Source organism: Uloborus diversus, chromosome 6 (genome assembly GCF_026930045.1).
Source record: "Uloborus diversus isolate 005 chromosome 6, Udiv.v.3.1, whole genome shotgun sequence".
Taxonomy (NCBI): Eukaryota; Metazoa; Arthropoda; class Arachnida; order Araneae; family Uloboridae; genus Uloborus; species Uloborus diversus.
In genome coordinates this window covers 29,911,832-29,935,938 of record NC_072736.1, presented here as the reverse complement: position 1 = coordinate 29,935,938, position 24,107 = coordinate 29,911,832, and the positions used below count along the sequence as shown (strand labels likewise).

At 32.2% G+C, this 24,107-nt stretch overlaps 1 protein-coding gene across 5 annotated transcripts in view; it reads right to left on the bottom strand.

Annotated features, from left to right (window-relative positions):
- Window positions 1-426: 426 nt before the first annotated feature.
- The window catches only part of LOC129225218 (RNA-binding protein 39-like), a 39,512-nt gene continuing 15,831 nt past the window's right edge, over window positions 427-24,107 (bottom strand). For all 5 annotated transcript variants that reach the window (XM_054859791.1, XM_054859788.1, XM_054859789.1 and 2 more), the window contains 11 exons: window positions 20,406-20,432; window positions 17,636-17,668; window positions 17,505-17,540; window positions 16,522-16,639; window positions 14,773-14,865; window positions 10,890-11,087; window positions 9,804-9,869; window positions 9,520-9,724; window positions 5,096-5,231; window positions 4,078-4,262; window positions 427-683 (listed from right to left, as the gene is read on the bottom strand). In XM_054859791.1, the coding sequence (XP_054715766.1) occupies window positions 598-683; window positions 4,078-4,262; window positions 5,096-5,231; window positions 9,520-9,724; window positions 9,804-9,869; window positions 10,890-11,087; window positions 14,773-14,865; window positions 16,522-16,639; window positions 17,505-17,540; window positions 17,636-17,668; window positions 20,406-20,432 (1,183 nt within the window). In that variant the 3' untranslated portion in view covers window positions 427-597. The remainder of the gene's footprint in view (window positions 684-4,077; window positions 4,263-5,095; window positions 5,232-9,519; window positions 9,725-9,803; window positions 9,870-10,889; window positions 11,088-14,772; window positions 14,866-16,521; window positions 16,640-17,504; window positions 17,541-17,635; window positions 17,669-20,405; window positions 20,433-24,107) is intronic.

Sequence of the window (24,107 nt, the reverse complement as noted above, 5' to 3'; positions counted from 1 at the left end):
CCAACATGTTTTACTTCACTTACGAAATGTCTTAGTCTTCTAATAAAATTTTCACCTTCAAATTTCATGATTTAACTATGATCAATTTGTAAATTACATTTTTCTGAAAAAAATAAATGCACGAAATTACTACATGAAAATTGCCCTTGTGATAACCTTAGTTGTCGATCAAAGTATTTCAAGTTACTGTCATAGAGGAAGATTATGTGGTCTTGAACTAAAAAAGAAGGAGTTTCGAAGGAGTTTGAAGGGCCCTTCAAAAAATTTCCTAAATGAAGGAGTATTGGAGGAGTTTTGAAGGAGCGTGCGAACCATGAAATTATGTTTCCTTTTACTACCACTGACCCTACGAAAATACTGCTTAAATAAAGTCTGTACATTTAAGAGTTCAGTTCAATAAAGCAAAAACAATGAGAGAAAACAGCATAGCATCAAAAATTTTATGCAAAATATATACAATGAAAGTACAGAATGTATTTTGTTCTGCTGACAATTATACACATACACACATGCGCAAATACTGTGCAGGTCCACACAATAACAAAGTTCTAACTCCAAAGGTTTCACAGGCTTACAAATGAACACTAATCGAACTCATCACCCCAATATGGGAGCAACTATTGAATCAGGGAAAAGACTGTGATAATTAACAACTGGAACATATGCTGCAGTAATGACTCTTCCTGAAAAATAATTGAAAATGCAACGTTAATATAAGGGAAAAAAAAACAAAAAGATAAGTATTACATGATAATAATACACTGGTAGACAATTGCTAAAGACAGATGGTAATAGCAGCATTAGCAACCACAAAATGGAAGGCAAGGAAATATGGAAATTAGCATAAGTTTGGTGAGTATGCAAATTTTAGACTCACGACGTTGCTAGTTACGTGATAGCGCTTATAAGCGATATAAAGGATTGAGGGCGTGATGACCATTGTTATTAAAAAGCAAAGTTTTACAAGGAAAGATTCAATTGACGAAATGAAATTGCCTTTTTCGGTATGTCTTCCCGATATCTCTTAGATGATTTTAAGGGTGGTCGTGTGGTTGGCAACATTGAAAAAGGGCAGAAAAATTTAGATGTTGCGAGAGAGTTCAACGTCAGTCACAGGATTGTTTCTAGAGTTTGGAAATCATTTAAAACAAATGAAATGTGTAGCAAATTTCACGAGAAAGGTCGTGTACGCAATACAACGTCAGCAGAATATTGGTACTTAGTGCTAGCAACGAAAAGGTACAAGCGCAACCAGGGGCAAAGTTTCAGCATTTTGTTTAGGGCGTTAAGTTTCTTTAACATGAATTTCCTCAGTACGGTAAAAATACATATTGGTTTGCAAGAAGTGATAATAAAATGGTTTTAATGTCAAGAATAATTAGGTTTAATAAGAACAATTAAAATTTTTGCGACCAAACCTTCAAATTTATTTTTTAATAAGTTATCTCAGAAAATACCTCGGTACTAGCTTTTATTTTTTCGTACAGTTTTAATCTGTCATTTTTGGAGTCAGGAAGAATAGAAAATTTTGTAACTGTATATTTTAGCAATATCCAGTGTTTTGCTTTATTGCAGTACAGCTGACGATGAAGGTTTTGCTTGCCTCATTGCTCTTCGAAGGTAATTTTCTAACCTCCTGAGACACCAAAGTCAAAAGTGGTTGATGTTCAGTTCTCCCACTGGTTGTGTGCTGAGTTTTTTGCACTGATGAAGAGGCAACATTGTAGTCTTGAAATAGCTATATGCTGTATTTTCATGTTAATTTGTGCTTTATTTACATTGGTTTTTCAATTAAATCACAAAAGTCATCTTTCAAATGGTGACCTGATTGAAACAGTCAAAAAACAATGGAAGCAAGAAAGCTATGTTAGAAAACATTTCCATCTAATTCCTCTCTTTAAAATAACCAAGAAAGCTTTTTAAATTTGGCTAATATTTATTTTGCGTCATTAGAAAGTATAGTCGCAATTCACAAATCAATTTCTCTTCCCTCATGCTATAAATTTTACTCCTATAAGTGTAATATTTTCTTTTTTGTTCTCAATTTCTAGAAAAACTGAATTGTTCATTTTATTCAAAACATTGAATTAATATTTTGACGACAACTGCGTGTCGGTTTTGTTACCTTTTCTACATTGGCATACTGTAAAAACTGTTATGGAAAGTTTTGTCACAAAGTTCCACTATTGGTTACAGTTTGCATTAGTTCAAAAATTACTAAGAGTTTCGAATGTCAATCCAAGAATTAAGATTAGCGGATTGAAATTTTTATGATAGAGTGTAGCACTGTTAAAAAAATGCTCTGCAGTATGAATAAAATGAACAAAAACTCAAACAAAGTCATACATATTAAAATGGCATCAGATTTACTATCATTGAAAAGGTTGCTTTCCAGTAATGCTTCCAGGGGGGGGGGCTTTTACAGATTTAACTCTTCAATACCATCTTGTGTTATTCAGAGATTGTCAAGTAAAGAGACTCAAAATGTATTTGTTGATATGAAAGTATGTTTTGATGTGGGACGTTTTTCAAAAATAGCATATCTATAAAAAAGTTTCTATGAAAGCATATAGTACGAGTTGCTAAAATGTTTCTAGTACAAAGAATCAATGATCACTTACCAGCTAAACATTGTTATGATATGAGGATAAAAATTTATGTAAAATGACATGGAGTTCAAGCGTAAAAATTGTGCAGTCTCGACAATGTACAGGCATCTCATTCAAGATTTACCATCATAACAGACAGTACACAATTTTGAAATATTTAGCCTATACGAAGAGTTTTTTGGTTACGGCAAACAATTATTCTCAGTTAGTTTTTTTTTTGTTCTGAAAATGCAGACAAATGATTTTCTAAGTTAAATTGAATTTACCCATTTTTTATTATTCTTAGTGAAAAATTCGGGGGAACAACCACCCTATCTCTAACCCTCCCCCTATTTGCCGTCCCTGAGCGCAACGCAGCTACTGAGGTAGCAAAGCAGTTTCCTGTGTCTACTAGCAAGCAAATATCTCGAAAAACTGTAGCTAGACGTTTGAAAGCAGTAAGACTATACGCCCATCAGCTTGTTTTGTACATCCCATTGCCTACAAGTCAGTGTTTTGCTCGTTTGTAATGATGTCTTCAGCATTGCATTAAGAGAGAAGTCGGCTGGGCTTGTGTACTATTCTCAGATGAAATCAGTTTCAGTCTGTCGTCTAATTGTGGAGGACAACTAACCTGTCACGAGTGTGGTACAGCATACAAGCCGGCTAACACAAAAGAAAAGGAGTATCCTACAAGTTGTGTCATGGTATGGGTAGGATTATGATCAATGGCCGTATGTCGCTTGTGTGCTTCTAAATAAGACTATGAGAGCTAGTGATACATTAATGTTGTTCTACTGCTTCATGCTCACGTGTTCTGTGGTGCTGTGGGCGATAAATTCGTTTTCATGGATGGCAATGTAATATGTAATTAACAATCGCCGTCTAGAGTGTCTAGCTCACTCAAAATATTCAACCCATCGGATGGCCAGCAAGTTCTATAGATCCGACTCATATTGAAAATGTTTGGGATGCTTTGGGGAGCAATCTCGCTGGTCGACAACGCCCTCCAATAAGCAAGGACACCCTTATCTGTGACTGACAGAAGAGTGGGATAAATTACCACAACAGCTGCTGGATAATGTGTGTAAAGCATCACATGACATGTGGAAGCTTGCATCACTCTCCATGGTAGCCATATTTCACATTGACATCTTACGCCTGAATGTCTGGGAGCGGTAATTACATTTATTCACTTTTACGTATTCAGCCCAAAATGAGTTTCGTCATTTGAACACTTTTCAATGACTTCTGGATTTCCAAGTGTAATAAATTATCATCCTTGAAATGTTCTAGAGTTCTGGCATCAGTTTATTTCACTTGGCATCGAATTACACTTACGTTTTTACGCGCTACATAACCCATTGGAATCCGTCCTTAGCAATTGTCCACCAGTGTAAATCAAAAACTACATTTACCAAGATATAAGATACAAATATTTAGGATTGCAGAAGCATATGAAAATAAAACTCATATGCATTATTCTTACCTGCAAACCATCTGCCATGTAGGGCAGTTACAGAAGCAACTGCAGCAGCTATTGTAGGACATTTAACATAAACATTTCCTTGAGGAGATAATTTGTCTACAAATACATGCATAGCACCTCCATGCTTCTTGCATTCTTCAATTACATCATTTCGTATTTCTTCATCCCAAGTCGGATTGGTTTCACTGCAAGAGTAAGTATTCGAAAATTAGAATTCCTATAATTTCTATATACAAAGATTGATTTTTCAAATTACAATTTTACACAAATGATTTGCATTTTTTAAGAAAATTGTTTTGTAAACTTTTTTTATAACCCATATTTGTCAAGTTTTGATCATTTTTATAAAAAATTAATAGGCAAGCATTTAACTTTATTGTACAGTTGATTGATTCTCTATTGAACGACTTTTAAGGGACCATAGAAAACTTGTCCTTAAGTAGAATACTTCTAAAACTACAGTGGAGCATCCGGGACTGTGAAAAGTCTTCTTTAAATAGAGAGAATCGTTAAATAGAGCATTGTTAAATTGAAGAACCAACTGTAACTGAAAATCAAACTCAAAATATTACTAAATTTTGATTAAACATTTTCAAATTAAGGTATTAATGGAAAAGAACATTAATTTCATCTACTAGTCTTTCAACAAAGCTCAATTTTGTTATGAAAAAGGGAGACAAAATCCCATTGCACTCTTCAGGTTGAGGTTAGGAACCACTGCTTTAGCTGTTTAGTTTTTTTCCTTTTAATTTTTTAATTTCTCCCTCAATTAAGGAATAGTCTACAGACTCTTATAAGAACCTGCAACATACATTGCACATTAAGAAAAGCGAGAGGGGAGCATTACTTATCTCTGAAATAAAAACTAATGCAACAATGCAGAAAGAGAACTGCTGTAAATATTTTAAGATTTCTACAAATTTATATGTCAAACATGGTCCAACTGTTCTTAGTAGCATTTAAATAATAAAAAAACTTTTAATAAGTTAAAAATGTCAAGACAAAGAAAAGTACTTACCTTGTTGGTTCAAACATGTTCGAAAGTAAAAAGCACTGAGTGGCAATAGGTGGTGTAATAGTTTGTTGAGGTGTCACCATCCCTTGAGACATTTGTAATGCTGACACAGCAGCAGCTGGAATATTTAAATCAGTACCTAAAAGAATAATCAGTTATACTTTAATCAGTTTTAACATGCTTTATGACATAATTGCGTCAAATGGCTAAACTGTACAAAAACAACATGTTACAAATATTTTCATTATGTAAAAAAATGTTGCCACTACCAGTCCATAGAATTAATTGTTTGAGAAATTTTTACTAACTTTACAACAGAAAATACATTTTTTTTAAAAACTGAACACAAAGTCAAAAATAAGGAAAGTCTTTTCAAAACATTATGGAAGAGATATCATTTGTTGACAGGGACTTTTTTCCTGGGAAAACCATGATTTAAAAGTGGCGTGGCCTTTTTAAGCAAGGCAGAGTCACTTGAAGATAATTTGAAGATGAGCCACGGCTGGGGTGGCCTATCGATGTGACCACTCCGGAATTTGTTTGAAAAGTAGAAAAAATTGTACTGGAAGATGCTCGTCTGAAGAAGAAATAAATCGCAGAAATGGTTGGAGTATTCGATACACATGGGTGCAAGTTTGGTGATGCGTTCAAGACGTAAAATATTTTCAGTGGCTTGCAATTCAGTTTTTCAATATTTTATACTAGAGCCCTTGAGTAGCCCCCCCCTCTTAGATTGTCCGATATATAAACATTTTAAGAACACAGTATCTTGCTAGAGCAGCGTTTTTTCGCTAACTTGTGCTGCCGTTATTTTTCTCGTTTTCTTTCTCTCCCCCACACCCCCATATTTCCATTCTAACCAATGTTAGATTGAATGACATTGTAATTTAGTGATTCATCAAGTCTTTGTCAAAAATGCAGGAACGGTTGTCCAACGGTGCTTCAAACCAGCTCGAAATGTCCCCCCGATTCTTTCCAAAATTTCCATTTTCATTAAACTAATCAAAATTCCTAATAGTTTCCGTCTTACCTAGTATGTGGACATCCTTTGCTGTGGCGTAAATATTTCAACTCGTCAGCAATCACTCTCAATCAGTGATTCAGATTCAACTCTAAGACATTTTAAGAGCGCACATAATTTTCATTTATGCATGTAAAGTTAGCAAAAAAAAAACGCAAATGGGGAAAAAAAAGATAGCAAGAGTAAAGGCTAAATTTTCAATTTGAGACGATTATTTCGAAAATTCATCGAGAATAGCGAGCAATTCCGCAGTCCGCAATGCAGTGAGTTGGAAATAACAGAGCTATACCTAAAATAAGTCGAACGGCGAGAATCTAAAAGCCACTCCTCCAAAAGCACGTTACAAACAAAACAAGCTCATGGGGAAAAAAAAATCGAGAGAATGTCAATGAAAATTCGTGGTTATGGAACGTCCAGCCATATCAAATCATTTTTATTCAAACACTATATTTTTCTTTTTTTCAGTAAAAACTAAAAGTAGGTCCTCTAATTTCTTTCCGTCCCGACTTCAGTCTCGGAAGTTTATTCCAAGACGGAAATCCGTCCTGAGATGGAAGATCTTGCACCCATGCCGACACAACCATTTTTGAAATCCTACATGATCATCTAGGCATGACAAAAGTCAGTGCAAAATGGGTGCCGAGAATGCTAATGTCGCCTCAAAAACAGCGCGTTGAATGTTCACGTGCGTTTTTGGACCTCTGTAACGAGAATAAGGATTGTGTATTGGCTTGGATTTTTACTGGGGATGAAACTTGGGTACATCATTATGAACTTGGGTGGTGCTGTACCTTTTTTATGCCACTGCATGGTGTCTAAGCAAGACTCCATGCAGTGGCATAAAAAAGGCACAGCATCACCCAAGAAGTTTAAGGTGATACAATCAGCTGGAAAGCTCATGGCGATGATCTTTCGGGATTCAGAAGGAATATTATATAGATTGATTATGAAGATAAAAGTGTCTCTATAACGGGAGAATATTATGCTTCAATATTAAAACAGTTAAAAGATGTAATCAAAGAAAAAAGAAGAGGAAAATTGACGAAAGGTGTGTTGCTCTTGCATGACAATGCTCCAGTTCACAAGAGTAGTCTTGTGTTGGCTGCCCTTCACAAAGTAGGCTTTGATATTATAAATCATCCAACTTGTAGTCCAGACCTGGCCCCGAGCGATTATTACCTGTTCCCCAAAATGAAAAAGGAACTTCGTGGGAAGAAATTTACAAGCGATGAAGAAGTGAAAGAAGCAGTTTCAGCGTATTTTTCAGAGAAAGATTCAACATTTTTTAATGAAAGTATAAACAAACTAATTGATAGATCTGAGAAGTGTATTAGAGTTGCAGGTGAACATATTGAAAAAGAAAAATAATATTGCATTTTTATTTACTATCCTTGTCCTCCATTCCGCGAACTTAAAAACGACCCCTCGTATATTAAAATGAAAGTCAATACAGTTTTTTTTTTCAACAAAGGATAGGTAAAAAGTAAATATGTTTTAAATTTCAAAAAGACACATGTCTAATAAATTTCAAAACGTAAAAGCTTTAAAATAAAATATAAAAATGTTTTTTAAATGTAAAGATGATTTCTATACGCTTGGTTTGCACGAAAAAGTATAAAATGAATTATGATTTCTTAATTAAATACTAAAAAAATTGCAGTTGATCTTGGTATTTTTATATTAGGGTTATTCTAAAGCAGCCAATAAAATATGAATGAAAAATGTGAGAGAAAAAGAAACAGGCAGTATACAGCTTTCTATACTGCTTCTATTTCTTTCTTTCTCTTCTTTTAAAATATACAAGGGACTATCTGAACACTCTCAAAAGCTTTTTGCCAGCAAAAAGTACATACTCACTCTAAACATTGTTTCATTGTTGAAAAGTTCACACATCATATCAAAGATCTCTGATGCCGATTTTTGCAGACGAAAACAAATTTTAATTGCATAACTATGTTCCAACAAAGTTTCCATTTTGACAACTGGCTGCATATTGTAGGCACCCGCTAACAGGCTTCAATTCAATCACGTGATACTCAGAAACATGAGTAACTATGAGCTAACTAACAGTAGATTTTGTTAATACAGACAACAGACGCCAGAAATTAACATTTCGATGACTGGTTTCGCGGCAGTAAAATTAGTCTTATTTCTCATAGGCACCCGCCAACAGGCTTCGATTCAATCACGTGATACTCAGAAAATGAGTCTGCCTGTGCCAACTATCAGTAGCTTTTGTTAATGTGAGCATTAAGTGTAGTGGAATTAGAATGACTACACCGCTAGTAGAAGAGAACCTGCAAAACATGTCCACAACCCGAAGTTGAAGAAAATAAAAACACGAGAAGCTGTTTTCCTCAATGGAAAATCTGTATTTATTATCTTTAGAGATTGCTGAAGTTGTAGTACAACATCCTTATTAGTATTTAAAAATTTTTTTTTGAAAATAAGTATATCTGCCGCTAGTATACAACGAAACAAAGTTCAATTTACGAGCATGCTGGTTCCATGGAATATAAAGCATCTTCATACATACAAAATAGGCCTAAAGGCATTTCAGAACTTTATAATTAACATCACATTGTAGACTATCACAACCTGCCAGGAGTAAAGAGCACTGGCAGACATCACAAATTACGACAAATTACAACATGCAACACATATCGACAACGAGAGGTAAAGAGAGAGAGAGAGGGAAAAAGATAGCCCAAAGTATTTAAAGTCTTCACATGGCTTTTGAATCAAGAATATGCAAAACACAAGATGTGTTGCCAATGCAAGAAAGTTAAAGACGTGTTGCCAATCAAAAAGTAACTCAATCTAAAAAAACTCTCGCGGTTATAAGATACAATGAACCGGTGACTCGGTTCACCCAAAAGTTCATTCATTTGACTGAGTTATTGCGCCTGATCACACGTATGACGTCACAACATGATGCAATGTTTACATCGAAAAACGATTGATTATGCATAATGCAAAAACGTATTTTTAATGATTCTTTTTCAAATTAAACGATTCTTTCACTTTCTGTAAAAGTTTAAATTAAAAATCTAAGAGTTAATACAGAAAACAGACATTTTTCATGCCACAGGAGTTAATATACTGATGAGTGGTTTTGCGGCAGTAAAATTAGTCTTATTACTTATTAAACAGCCTACGTACACGCATTATCTAGCCTCCCTCTATAATGCATATCCTCATAATCTGAACACTTTTGTTCGGTCCCTTGAGTTTTCAGAATAGAGAGAGTCCACTGTAATCCAAATATCATGCAACTTCAAAACTTTTATTGTCTTTTGAACTAGATGATTTTTCCTTTAGCTTTCTCATCAGCCACACATACACACAAAATTACGTTTTTGAATCACATGCTTTATTCACCACTGATTTAGACTAATAAAAATACCTTCAGCAAGTTTTGCCATGAGCTGAAGCCTCCCAGTAGCACCCAAATCTATTCCAGTTCGATCTAATTCATCACTGTCAAGAAATGATGGACCTTGAGCAATGTCTGTTCTTTCTGTAACATGACCAACTTTCATAGGTCTACCAGCCAATTCAAATCCATTTAATTGCTCTAATGCTTTTTTGGCATCTTCAGAATCATAAAACTAAAACATAAAAAACATGCTGTTATTTTACGAGAAGATTAAAATCAATGCACTATAAACATGTATAAAAAATACTTACACTGATAAAACCATATCCTTTAGATCTTCCAGTTTCTGTATCTTTTATAAGTTCTATCCTTTCAATCTAAAAAATATATATATACATATATTAAACAGTAAATGAAAAAAGTTTTTTTTTTTTTTTTCAATGCTACAACAAGCAAGAAAACAGGGAAATACTTAAATGAAGTAGCGAGGTTTAAGGTAATTTTTTTATTATGCTAAATAAAGTTTGCTTGAAAGAAATGTTTACTTCCCTCATTATTTATAGCACAACTATGATCCCCCCCCCCCCTTTTTTTGTTTGTAAGTTTTAGTTTTATACAATTTTACAGAACTATTTTCTGTGTAAGTAATAAAAATATGTGGTTGAAAACTATGAAACATCAACTCTTTTAATCTTATTTTGATTAATTTATTAATGAAAAAGCATAAAAAAGGGAGTGAATGTTATCAGAAATATAAAACACTTAAAACTCAAGAGCTTTCAAATCAATTTTAAATTGTAGGCATATGAATGCAAAAACATTAAAGAAAATGAAATCACTCAGGCAGAGAACAGCAAAAAAGGACAGCTACTGTACACTACCCAACTAAAGGGCAAAATTTATAATTTAAATATTATACATATGATCACCTAAAAACTGCATTTATTAATCATATTTTTTTCCCTATTATAACTAATGATTCTTCAGTTGAAATTAATAAATTTAAATAAAAAATATAAAAAAATTACAATTTAAAAAGGGTATCATCTAGTACAGCAAAACTTCTGTAACCTATTTTTGTTTTACACTGAACACATAGTCCATTTAAAGGGTTCAGGAGGAAGAATCACTTTTGCCCACTGAAACCAATTTAGACGGAAAACAAATGCATGATTGAACTGATGATCTTATTGAGTTATCTTTTCTTACAGTAACATTTTCCAACTGGCTAATTCTAGATCCCCTCATCTTTTGCACAGTAAATGATCATCAATCTTCAAAATAGTTCTTAATAAACAATGCAATAGTAATAATGGTTTGATTTATGAACTAAAGTTTTTTTTCCTGTGACATTTTTTTGTAATTTAAATGAAATTTTTAAATTTTAAATGCCTTACTTTTCCAAACGGTTCAAAAATTCCCCGCAGCATTTCTTCTGTGATGTTAAAATGCAAGGAGCCTACATATAATCGCATTGGACCAGGGTTTCCTTTTGCCATAACACTTGAACTTGCAGCAACTCTATTCTTCTCAGCTTGAGACAGTTGAACATGGATTTTATATCCCATCAATTCAGTATCATTCAGAGCTAATGCCTATATTAAATAACAAATAAAGGTTAAAGTAAAAATTGGAGCAAATAATAACACTGATAAAATTAACTATAATGTACTTCAAGAATGCACCAAAGCAGAATACTTAGTAATATTCTGCAACGAAAAATCATTTGACCAAAACTGTTCTGCAAGATAAATAAATTCATACATTATAAACTTACCTTTAGAACATTTTCAAACCAACAATTAACGAAAAATGTAATAGAACAGGTAGAAACTTGATTTTTTTCGAAAACTAATAAAAAAATCAAAACCATTTCATACTGGATGAACAAACATTTTATTTATTTGTTAGTTTACTAATCAGTCTTACTGCAGAAAAAAGCATGAAATTAAAATTTTTGGCAGTCATTCTCGACAGAAAATGCAAAGCCCTGTACTATGCCTCCATTCTCGGTGCCTAAAAGAGCTGTTTCAGTACCTCTAAACATCATAGCTCTGAGCAATTTAGCCTTGCTTAAAAAGCAGTGTGTTCCCTCAGAATAGTAGCACATGGCCATTAAATGGTTACACAAAGATGAACAAATTTTTTCCTCTCACATAACCAATAATTTAAGGATCAGTCTTCCAGGGTTTTATTCCCCTGAAGGGACATAAAGCAAGTGCAGGCAGTCAAAGACAACATGTTCTGCAAAAATCTAAAGAAAGTAACTGCAACAAAAGGTGTAATTTTGCAGAAACTTTGCAGATTTCTTCTAAATCAAAGTAAATCTAAAATTCTTGCAAATGACACATATAACTCGACATTTGAAAGTTTTTAGCAGAACATGGGTAATCTGCAGGAGTTTTAGATTTACTTATAAAATGAAGAAATCTGCAGATTTTCTGCATAAATCTCTAGAATTTGCATATAAAATTAGTCTGATTTTCCCCTCACAGTTTAACGGAATTGTTCTGCTGTTCAGGCATCTGTTCTGCGATGTATGTTGCAAATTTAGTAGTATTCTGCTTCATGAGCAATTCATCATAACTGTTTACTTAAATTGAAATATTTTTACAATACATTTTAAGGGTACAATTTTTAAAAAAGAATTTTCAAGTTTTTATGCAAAGATAATAGAAGCAAGCACACTTTAAGTTAGTATTTTCATGAATGATTCTTTGTGAGTGCAAATTTTTCTTTCAGATCTGCAACTGGCCCTACATTTCCTATATCAAATTTTGATCACGAACTATTTTCATCAAAATAAGAAGTTTTTATAAGCATTTTATTTGCTGACTTTGTACAATTTTTGGAACAATTTGACAATATTATAAACATTGAAGGATATATTGAGCACTTCATACTTTATGTTGGCTAGGGAAAAGGGCCTAATTACAAAGCAACAAATGCATTTTGGACTTTTTGAAGGAATATTTCAGGAATAGATTCATGCAATTCAGATTACATGCTCAATCTTGTCCATTATGGTTACTTTAAGGACATGTTTCTAAAGGAAATGCACTAACCAGTTTTATTACCATGAGTAAAGATTTTTGACAGCATCAGCTGTTTATATTAAACGCTGCAGTTGAACAATAACTTCTTTAAATTATCCCAGTTTGCAACTGATTACAAGAAGGGTCAAAATTCTACCTGCAATGATGTACCTGTTTTCCCTTTTTTTAGGGATTTTTTTTTTTGCTGCATTTCTAAAGTGCCTGTAATAAACCTGCGTTTCAATCAATGTGAACTGAGAATCTTGGGGGAAGTAACTTCCAAAAATTTTTTGGAATACTAAATGAGCTTGAGATGAACATTTATGTAATTCTTTTGATTCACATTCAACAAAAGAGGACTGAAAGAAAATTTTGCTCTTTGAAAGGGCTATACAAAATGTTAAACAGATTGTGAAGCAACTGCAGTGACTGTTCAGAGGACGTTTTATTCCATTTAGCCCATTCTGAACTATATACTAATGAGTCGCCAGTTAGCAACAGTTACAATTAAGAATAAAATTTCTGTACTAATTTTTTCGATATAGAAGTTTCGCTTTCACAATTACGCATCTTTTGTTTTATTACTCTTTTGATCTTTAGTTTGAAACATTTTAGTTAAAAAAACAGGAGCAGTAAATAACAGGGTTTGAAATAGAGCACGGGATTGCGCAAAACGCGCACAAAATCTGTAAATCCCATGCAAGACAAAGGTCTGCGTGAGATCCCTCCCCCCCCTCATAAATTCTTGAACTCGATAATGAACCCCAGACCGGGAAAGCGGAGAGAGAGAGAAAAAAAAACCTCTGTGAGGTAGTATACCCCCCCCCCCAACACCTCCACCAGCAAAAATCGGTGCAATCTGGATTTTTCCGTCTCATCAAACTTAGAGAGCAACCCTACTGGAAATGCCATGCTATCCATTCTTTCATACAAATAAATAAGAGAGGGCATAAGTTACAATGTGTTTTTTTAAGCGCTCGGCTCGTTTTGAAATGCATCAAACCATTTTGGCCATTTTGTCTCTGCGAGTTTAAATGTTGTATTTTAAAAATTTCAAAACTCCATAGCTCTTTTTCTTCTTGGAAAGATGGATAAATTTTTAATATAGCGTCTTTCAATTCAAAGCAATTCAAGTTACATCGAAGAATTCTGATTCGCCAGCATCTGGAATCAACGAATTCCGATCCGCCGGCATCAAAGAATTCTGATCCGCCGACATCAATGAATTCCAATCCGCTGCATCAACTGATTCTGATCTACTGACATCAATTGTTTCCCATACGCCGGTTAAAAAGCGATCCAGAAGCTGCAAGGATACGACAGACCATTTTCAATAGGTATAAGCAATTTTTTACTTTAACACAACAATTTTTTAATTAGATCCAGAAAATGGTCTATTTTTTATAAAAAAGTGTGTATGTGTGCTACTTAGTTGTAAAATATTTTATTAAAAATGAAATAAAATTGCAAAATTGCTGAATAATTATTTGAAATAGAGTTGATGTTACACTAAAAAAAATTATAATTTAAAAATGAATAAATAGAAAAATAAATAAATAAAAAATAAAATAAAAAAATAAATTTAAAAAAAAAATTGAATTTTGACATCTTGAATTCAAATTATGTTTTTCGCAATCACGAGTGTGTGTATGTAGGCGCGTGTGTTTGTGTGTGGGGGGGTATGTGTGTTTGTGTGTAGGGGTATGGGTGTGTAGGCATGTGTGTTTGTGTCTGTGTGCTGTCATAAGTGTGTGGGTAGTTGTGTGTATGTGTTTGTGTGTGTGTGCATGTGTGTGTGTGCATGTGTGTGTAGTTGTGTAGTATGCACGTGTGTGTAGGACATGGATGCACCTTGGAGACGGTGAGGGTGCAGAGGGTGGCGGTGGGAAAATAAAATGATAGGACATCACAAAACAGTCAAATGAGAACAATAAGCAATCGTGATTGCTCAAAAATGAAGAATTGAAAAATTCTAAACAAATTTTCAGTACTTATAAAAGTTCTCCCCCAAATTTAAAAAGTCCCCCCTGGAATCTGAAGTAAAGGGAGACATTCCCCTTTAGAAATTGAACCCTATTTCAAACCCTGAAGTAATACATAACACTTTGTATTTCTATGCCAATGAACTTGCTAACAGAATTTCCAGCATATGAAATAATTTTATCGTTATTAACGAGTTTCAAATTATTCTATTTTCAGAACAATAAATAAAAACTTTCAGTAAAAAAAAATCTATTTTACTTACCAAAGGAATGGAATCGACACTCGCAAACTCGACATATGCAATTCCTTTTGATCTTCTAGTTTTATTGTCCATAATGATTTTGACATCCCTGACCTACAAAACACAGAACAGTTCATAAGAAAGTATTCAAAGTTATTTCTTTGAAAACTGAAATATTTTCAGAAATTTAGAATGATTAATGTGATCAATGTTTTTGCTTCAACATCAATAATTAACTAATTATGGTCATAGTTACATATAATTTGAGTTTTTAAAATACAGCTAGAAGCACCAAATTTAAATTATAAATATGAAGTTCAAGATAGTGGAATGATTTTTTAAACTAATGCAGTTTAATGAAATTAAGAATATATTTTTATTAAGCAATTCATATCATAAATAGATAGTTAAAATTTTTGACCATATTTAAACAACACCAGATTTTACAGATTTGGTAGAAATAAAACTATAATATCAAGCATGTATAAAAAACTATCAGCGGATAAGATTATCTCAAGGGATATTTTTGTCGCAATTGCATAGGGGGGGGGGGGGGGAAGCTATCATATATAATCGCATATTTGAGAAATTTAGTACAAAAAAAAAGGAGGCTAAAAACTAGAGCTGACTTAAGGCGGGGCAGAATTTCCAAAAACTTTTTCCTAACAATTCTTGGGGGAGGGGGGGGGGGGGAGAGACACTCAAAAACGTGATTATTTTTCTGATTTTAGTCCAACCCTTTTAAACAGATGCTAAAGAAGTAAATACTTACACATTCTGATATTATTTAACATGGTCTGACTATGAAATAATAACTAAATAATTACAATGAAAGATACACTTGTGCGCAAAAGTGTGGGAATTGCTGTATTCACGAATTTTACCGATAGTTGCAAGTATATGCTCATCAAGTAATATGGCTGCAGCTCAAAACTTATATTGATATGAATTCAAAATAAAAGCAACAAGTAACAAAAATTGTAGCAGTAAAATCTAACTCTTTACAAAAACCATAATCGCAAAAATGAACCCTTTATGTGCAAAAGAATAAAAATTGGACGTATTTTAACATATTAGATTTTCTTTTCTTTTCCATAACATTTCTACTCAAAAAATATAACAAAACCTTTCTAATTTTCTCAAAAAAAGTTTAAACTTGATCCCTTCGAAAAACAGAAAATTTGAGTAAGGGTTGAGCCTATATTTTCTGAAAAACATACGGAACATTTTGTCTTGATTTTAAAACAGAAACATATAAAAATGGGGAAAATGAAACAAAGAACATCCTAATGTTAAAAAATGTCAGATTCTCATTCTTTTGCACAAAAAGGGCTCATTAAGAAATTTAGAAATATTCATTTTATTAAAAATTGGGATAAAAATTTCAAAATAATTAAATCCTAAATTCCAAACAAGAAATCGAGATGACAAAAGCAATGCTTTCTTGGTCCTCTCTAAAAGTGCTAGATTACAAAGCAATAAACTACCAGCAATATTAATTTCTTCTGCTTTACACTAGCACATACAAAACATGAAAATAAAATTACCATCTGTAAAAATAACTAAAACATTTTTGAACAGCTGTAGTTTTTAATACACTGGATCTAACAATACAAGTGATTTGATCTTTCTACAGGTTAGGACATAGTTATTCACAGACGACATCGTCCTACAGAAAGATAATGAAATTAAGCTAATCATGTCTTCTTTAAAGAAAAGTTCGAATACAAAAAATGAAAAACATTACAGTTGTTGCATACAAATACTTACTGGTCCAACTGAAGAGAAAAATTCTTCTAAATCTCGAGCACGAACTCTTTGAGAAAGGCGCATGCAGAATATAGTCCTTAAATCTCTATCTTCTGGACTAATATCATCATTAGGCAATCTAGAAAATAATAATAATAAAGCTGTTAATTTGGAAAAATTTCCCTCGATTCTTTCTTAAATAAATTTAGCAAGATTTTCTTTCAACGTTTATTTTACTATTTAAGAAATGAAAAGTAAATGCCACATTAGCTTAAGAGAAATCAAGAAGAAAATAAATAAAAATAAAATTGATTTGCTGTTTACATAAAAAATAAATGGATGTTAACAATAGTTTTTTCGAAAACTATTTTCTTAATAAAAAAGACAAAAAAAAAAAAAAAAAAAACATTCAGATGTAAAATCAACTTTCCTTTTTTTTTAAAGGGGGGAACTCTTCTACACTTAGTATATTGTTTAAATCTAATTGCATACCAGAAATAATGAGATCTAAAGGGAAAACAAATTGACTGCGAAATTTTAGTCAGTTTGACCAATTAAGTTATAAACAAAATAAGTAATTTAAAGTGTTCAGCTGGCTGAAATAAAGGAGTAAAACTTTGTGCCTATTTCACCCCCAATTAAAAATTCAAATTGGTACATGTAACAGGCAATCAACTGTAATAAGTTAAGCTAGCAAAGACTATTTAATAAGACAAGGTTAAGATATCACTACCGAAATCCAATCATTTAAAAGCAGTATTGATAAAATAAAGACTATATTTTTTCTTTAAAATGAAATACTTATGAAAAATAACTAGGTAGATCTACTTCATATAATATTTGTAGCATTCACATAATCAAAATTACCAATGAATGTGCATAATGATTACTGACTTTATAAGCCATGGTTTATGCAAGAAAACAATGATAAATTAAGAAACACACGCATTGGTACTTGTGACAATGACACAAATAAAATATTAGAAAATTAAACTATAACTTACTTATTACGAAGACTGTCAAAAAACTGTGTATGGCCCCTATAAAAGATTTTTTAAGATTAGTGCTTAAAACTTTAATGGAGAACAGAGACATTCAGGTATTTTATTTCCAATATATATTAAAATATACTTACCCAATTGGACTTCGAGGTGGAGAAGCATGTCGTCTGAAATAAGAATAAAAATCTTAACTAATCTGCTTCCTATTAATATAGTACATTACTATGGGCACTTCATCTAAAACATAAATGTATTAAATGAATTGGCTTAATACCAGAGTTGGGTTTTGGACTGTCCAAAACTAGTTTAGGACAGGACAGGTGGTTTTTACCGTCCAAAAGTGTCCGGAACTGTCTTAAACTGTCTAAAACTATGCTAAAGCTAAAGGGGTGTAATCTAATCAATTTGTATTTACTACAATATCTGTAATGCATAAATATAAATATTAATGAGGTTTAATTAATGAGTATTTGATAATACTTTTCTCCAAAATGCTCATTTAAAAAATATTTTACTTTAAATGCCAATAACTCTATCACATAAAAACTTCCTTTTGTAACAGTTGGTAGAGTCATGAAAGAAAATTCACATTGCTACCAAGACAACTAATTTCAGTTCCATTTACAACTTATATTTTAAAACTTGTGCTACTCTTTTTTTAGTTCATATTTTTAATATAATACATTCTGTAACTACAAAAAAATATTATTTATTGCATTTAAGTCAATTATTGCACTATATTTTGAACACTTTCTTTCAACACATGCATAAATGTTGAAAAATTTGGTTAATGGAAACAAAAAAGAGAAAAAACTCATGCATACAAATTGAAATATTTAATGAAGAATTTAATTTTTACGTAGCTAGATTAAAATCTGCTGTATATTTAAGCTATATATATATATATATTTATTTATTTATACTTGAATGTTCACATTAAATAAATATATTAAATGTTCAAAAAAAAAAAAAAAAAACATAATTTTGACACATTTTGTTCTGTTTTTGATATTTTCTCACAGAATATGGTTTTTCAAAAAACAGTTTTGGACACTTTTGGACACAAGGGTTTTGAACCGGATGGTAAAAACCTTGCCAACCCTGCTTTAATTTGCACACATGCACAAGCATAAGTAAATTTGGTTAGCATTATAAAAATAAATAAATAAATAATAATAAATAAATGAAATAAACTCATGCTTACAAATTTAAATTTAAATCAAGAATTCAACTTCTGTAGCTAGATTAAAATCAGCTGCATAAATAAGTTGTATGTTCACATTGAATAAATGTTCAATATATAATCTATTCTTTACTTTGATGCATTTTATTCTGTTTTTGATGTTTTTTCACAAAATACAATTTTTCTAAAAATATAGTTTTGGACACTTTCGGACAGTTTTGGACACAAGGGTTTTGGACAGGAGGGTAAAAACTGTGGTTTTTACCATAGTGTCCAAAACCTTGCCAACCCTGCTTAATACATTATGATTTGTGGGTACATCGAAAAATTTTAAAGATTTTTTTCCTCTCATAACTACCAAGAATTAATATTTTACTATCCAATTCAATAGAATAAAACTGAACTAGACAATGTTCGTGGAAAAGATAGACTGAAAGTAAACAGGTTACCAGCCAAACATGTGATTGATGTCGCGTCGCCAAATGGTACATTTCTTTGCTTACATCAACTTTTATTTTCCTGTGAATGCAGTTGTAATTCAGTTTTTGGGTCTCAATTTTTGCAATATGATTTTTTTTTTTAAAGCTTGACTTTAAATACCAGTAAGTACTCAACATCTAAAAGCTGAATGTAAATGATTTGAACATTTAAATTTAAAACAAATGTATTAACATTGAAAATAATCAAAGTATTGTATTATTTATTTTTTTATTTTCATAACTGATGGTAATTATTATTTATGGGGAGGGGGGAGTTAAATAGTCACATTAACTGGTACTGCTAAAGTTGAAAACATTATCAATAATTATCCTTAAATAATTTTCATACAAGTTCATTAATCAATGCACAAAAAAAAAAAGAAAGAAAAAGTTATAATTACCAAGCAGACTTCGTGTGAGATGCTTAATGCTTATTGTGTTACTCACTATTGAATTTTTTCAAATATAATTTATACAGGCAAAATTATGTTAGCCAAAAACAGTTACTGCATTAAAAAATAATCACAGCATGAATAAAATTACCAAGTTGCATTACAATGTCTTTTTAGAGCAGCTTATCTTCAAACATTGAAATTTTTAGAAATTAAATATACAAAGCATGGTGTCGTCTTGCATACTTGTCTATAACTACATGTGCAAATAAGTACAGCATTTAGTCTAAAACTAACAACCTATCTTCTATTGGGCTTCAGTTATATTTAAAATAAACGCAATTAAATATAACAATACAGTACTTTACTACACAATAACATTTTATTGCTTCCCACTTTATTTTCTCCGACACTATGTTATTTACAAGAACTCAGCCACCGAAGCTTTATTCTTTATATCACTTACTAATAGCATTCAAAACACTTTCAGTACGAGAAATATACTGGTAAAAGCACCACAACATTGAAGTAAGCATGAGAGAAAGTTTGTATCGGCCAGTACCCTTTATCCGAGTCTGTTACTACAATTATTACCAAGCTGTACCTAAGTTAAGAGTCGAGTTCTCATTCAAAAACACCCAACTACTTCTGACAAACAACTTTACCAGTTAAGCATTTAACAATTTAAGGTACACTCGACTCGATGAATTAATTTTTCAAAAACAGAACATAATCCAGCTTTATTGAATCAGCTGCTTTATGAAATCAAAACTGCTTAGAACAACTGTGATTCATACAAGCAGCATAGTCGTGTATTAGTGATAAATGGATAAAAATAAAATTGAATTACCTAGGGCTTCTGGATCTGGTTCTATGCCTGAAAAAAATCATGAAATTATTAGTGACAAACTACGATTAAACAAAAAATTTTTTTTGAAAAAGGAAAACATCCACTTCCCTTTGGGGAAAAAAGTAGAAAAATTAATTACAAGGGGTGGCAGCCAAAATTAAAGAAAATTAAAAGATAACTACACAAATTTGTACAGGGTTCATTCTCTATTTGGATGAAAAAATTCCATGACTTTTTCATAACTTCATAAAAATTTTCATGACCTTGTTACACGAAGAGAATAGTACTATTTAATGTCAAACTTTCCAATTTTTTCGGAAATGGGCATTAGAAAAACTTTTATGTGAGTGCCACTACCTCATTGGAGCACTTACTTGTGACTGAAAAAATATCAGTGCATACTGCTGAAAGTAATAAATTATTCTTATTTGTCTTCATCACATAAATTCAAGTAAAATAAAAATATACTGAATGCAACACAACTCATGTTTAAATGTCTAATAAATATTTAATAAATAGGGCAGAATAGTAATGAATGGGACAAAAGTTTAATCAGTCATCACTTACCCGGGTATATACGGGTTTTTATACCCATAAAAATAAATACCCGGGTATTTTACACCACTACAACTATCTGATACATGCTTTGCACATGTTAAAAAATTCAAACCAAAGCAAAATCAATGTAACAAGCTGAGCTACTGTTATGACTAAAAAACAACTAAAGCAAAATTATTTTTTGCCCCCTCACCTCAGCTCTTAGTGATATGCCTTAGCTTTACCACAAGCAACAATGACTAGTCTTATCAATGAAATAATTTATGCACCAACTAGAGGTGCAGATTAGCGGTCGCCACTCGCCAATTGGCAACCAAAAGTTTTCAATGGCTACCAAAGATTTCAGCGCCGATCGCCACCAGGTGATTAAAGGGGGGAAAAAAATCCCCCCCAAGTTGAAGTTATCGATTGCACTGTGCTTTCGGATCCAGTTTTTCATGCTGTGGTAGTCACTCGTCTAGACGCGACGTCACTTATTGACATTCAAGAAAAGTTGAAATGTTGCCCCTCTCCTCGCTGATTCGTTGACCACTTCCCGTTTGCTACACCTACACTGCGTTCGGGGCTTAGAGCATTGTTCGGGGAGGGGGGGGGGGTGAAAACTGACCCCCCCCCACGGTCCAGCAGACATGATCCCTGAACCCAATCAAGGTCAACACCGCAGCATCTGCAGTGCCTGAGGAGGGGAAACGTAAATACGCGGCGTAGCTAATTCTGATGACTTTTTAAAAGGTTGAAAATGACGAGTAGAGGTAGCTCAAAGAGAATAAAATTGGACACATCTTCCAAGTTTTTATTTCAGTTCTTCAAAACGAAGACAACCAGGATCAAGTCAGTTCATTTTTCATTATTATAGAAAAAAAAAATTTTTTTTTGGAAAGATTACTGTAACGTGTGTAACGAACTAAACATGGCACCAAATACATTATTTTTCTGCTGCATAATACGCTATCGATTTAAAAATCAATTTTTAGAAGTACCAAATTACTTTTAAGTGGTCGACTTACACCGGTGTCATGAAACTTTTCACGACTTGCTTCGCGAAAATCTGCTTCCCTTGTTCCTTTTACATCTTGCGAATATTTTAATATAATATTTTTTTTTCAATCTGAAAATATTTTGACAGATGCAGCGTTAAATTAGCTTATTTAATGTTTAATTTTCATGACTTTTTATTTAGGGAGCCATATTAAATTTGAAATCGTACTTCGTGCGAAAAATTGTACTTCATGATTTAGATTTCAATCCTTTTACACCTTGTAAATATTAAAAATATTTTTTAAAATCGGAAGTTGTTTTGCGCAGGGTAAATTTAATTAGCTTATTTCGTGTTTGATTTTAATGAATGGATTTATTTTTGGATCCATGCTTCCTTTGTAATTGTACTTCGCGGGGAACTGCACCTCGTGGTTGAGTTTTCAATAGTTTTGCATCTTGTTCATTTCTTAATATTTTTGACAAATGAAAGTTATTTTGGTCTATGTTCCATTTTAATAAAAGAATTAATTTTTGAAGCCACGCTTCCTTTGTAATCGTACTTTGCGGGGAATTGCACCTTGTGGTTGAGTTTTCAATCCCTTTGGATCTTGTACAGATTTTAATATTTTTGATAATCGGAAGTTATTTTGGCACAGGCTGCCTTAAATTAGCTTATTTTTATGTTTATTTTAAAGACTTGATTTATTTTTGGAATCGTGCTTTCTTTGTAATCGTACTTCGCGGATAACTATAACCAAGTGGTTGAGTTTTAAATCCTTTTGCATCTTATACATATCTTAATATTTTTGACAGACGAAAGTTATTTAGACAAATGCAACCTTATATTAGTTGTTTTATGTTCTATTTTTATAAAAGAATTTATTTTTGAAGCCATGCTTCCTTTGTAACCGCACTTCACGGGGAGCTGCACCTCGTGGTTGAATTTTCAATCTTTTTGCACCTTGTACAAATGTCTTCATATTTTTGATAAGCAAAAGTTATTTTGATGTGTGCTACCTTAGATTAGCTTGTTTCATGTTCCATTTTAATAAAAGAATTTATTTTTGGAGCCATGCTAACTTTGGAATCGCACTTTGAGGATAATTGCATCTTGTGCTTTAGATTTCCTTTTGCATCTTGTACCAACATATTTTAATTTTTTTGGCAGTCGGAAGTTGTCAGCTTATTTTAAGTTTTATTTTAATAAATAATAAATGCAATTATTTTCGGGAAACGTGCCGACATTGCACACCAGTTTTGCTAATCTTTTTGCATTTTTTAAATACTTCAGAAGTTTTGATAATTGAAAGTTATATTTTAATAACTAAAAAGTAATAAATCCTGTTCATATATTTATTTTTACAGGCTTTATTTTAATCAATTTAATTTTATCCTAAAATATTAAATCTAAACATATTTTTTTTTGCTGTTGAATTTGAAATGTATTATTTCTATAAACAATACCAAATGTCGTATGTTGATAGGCAGATTTCTAGAGTAGTGGATAGCTACTTTATTATTAGTTCAATTCTAATTCAGACTTTTAAAATAACCATTTGTTCGCAAATTACAAATATTTTTCTAGTTTGTTTTTTATTATGTGGTTTTGAATTTTAAAATTTGGTCCTACAAATTTAAATTTGCAAATATGTTGGCTAGAGGGATTCCATGAAAAGTGAAACCAGTAGGTCAAACAAATATTAGATTTTTAACTTAATGTGTTCCTCCATCCTATTTCAATCCAAATCATTCTCAGATTTCTTCAATGAGAGAAGGAAAATACTTACCAATCTTCACTGGTACTGATTTTTATTGTGCTAAGATTTTTAATACATAGATATATAAAATATATGTACAGTGAAGCAGAGTTTATACGTTTTTGAAGGGACTGTATGAAAAAAGTGTAATAAGGGGAAAAACGTACAATAGGTATGCATTAAAATGTATTGGATTCTGCAGAGACCAATCCAAAAAACGTACCAAAGAGAAATGTATAAATGGTGCTTTTCTGTATATATATATATATATATATATATGTGGGTGTATGTTTGGCTACCAAAAATTTGAAGTGGCTACCAAAGTTTTTGGTGTTGGTAGCCACTGGCTACCAAAGAAAAATACCAGTCTACACCTCTAGCACCAACCCACACACACTCAAAAGAGAAA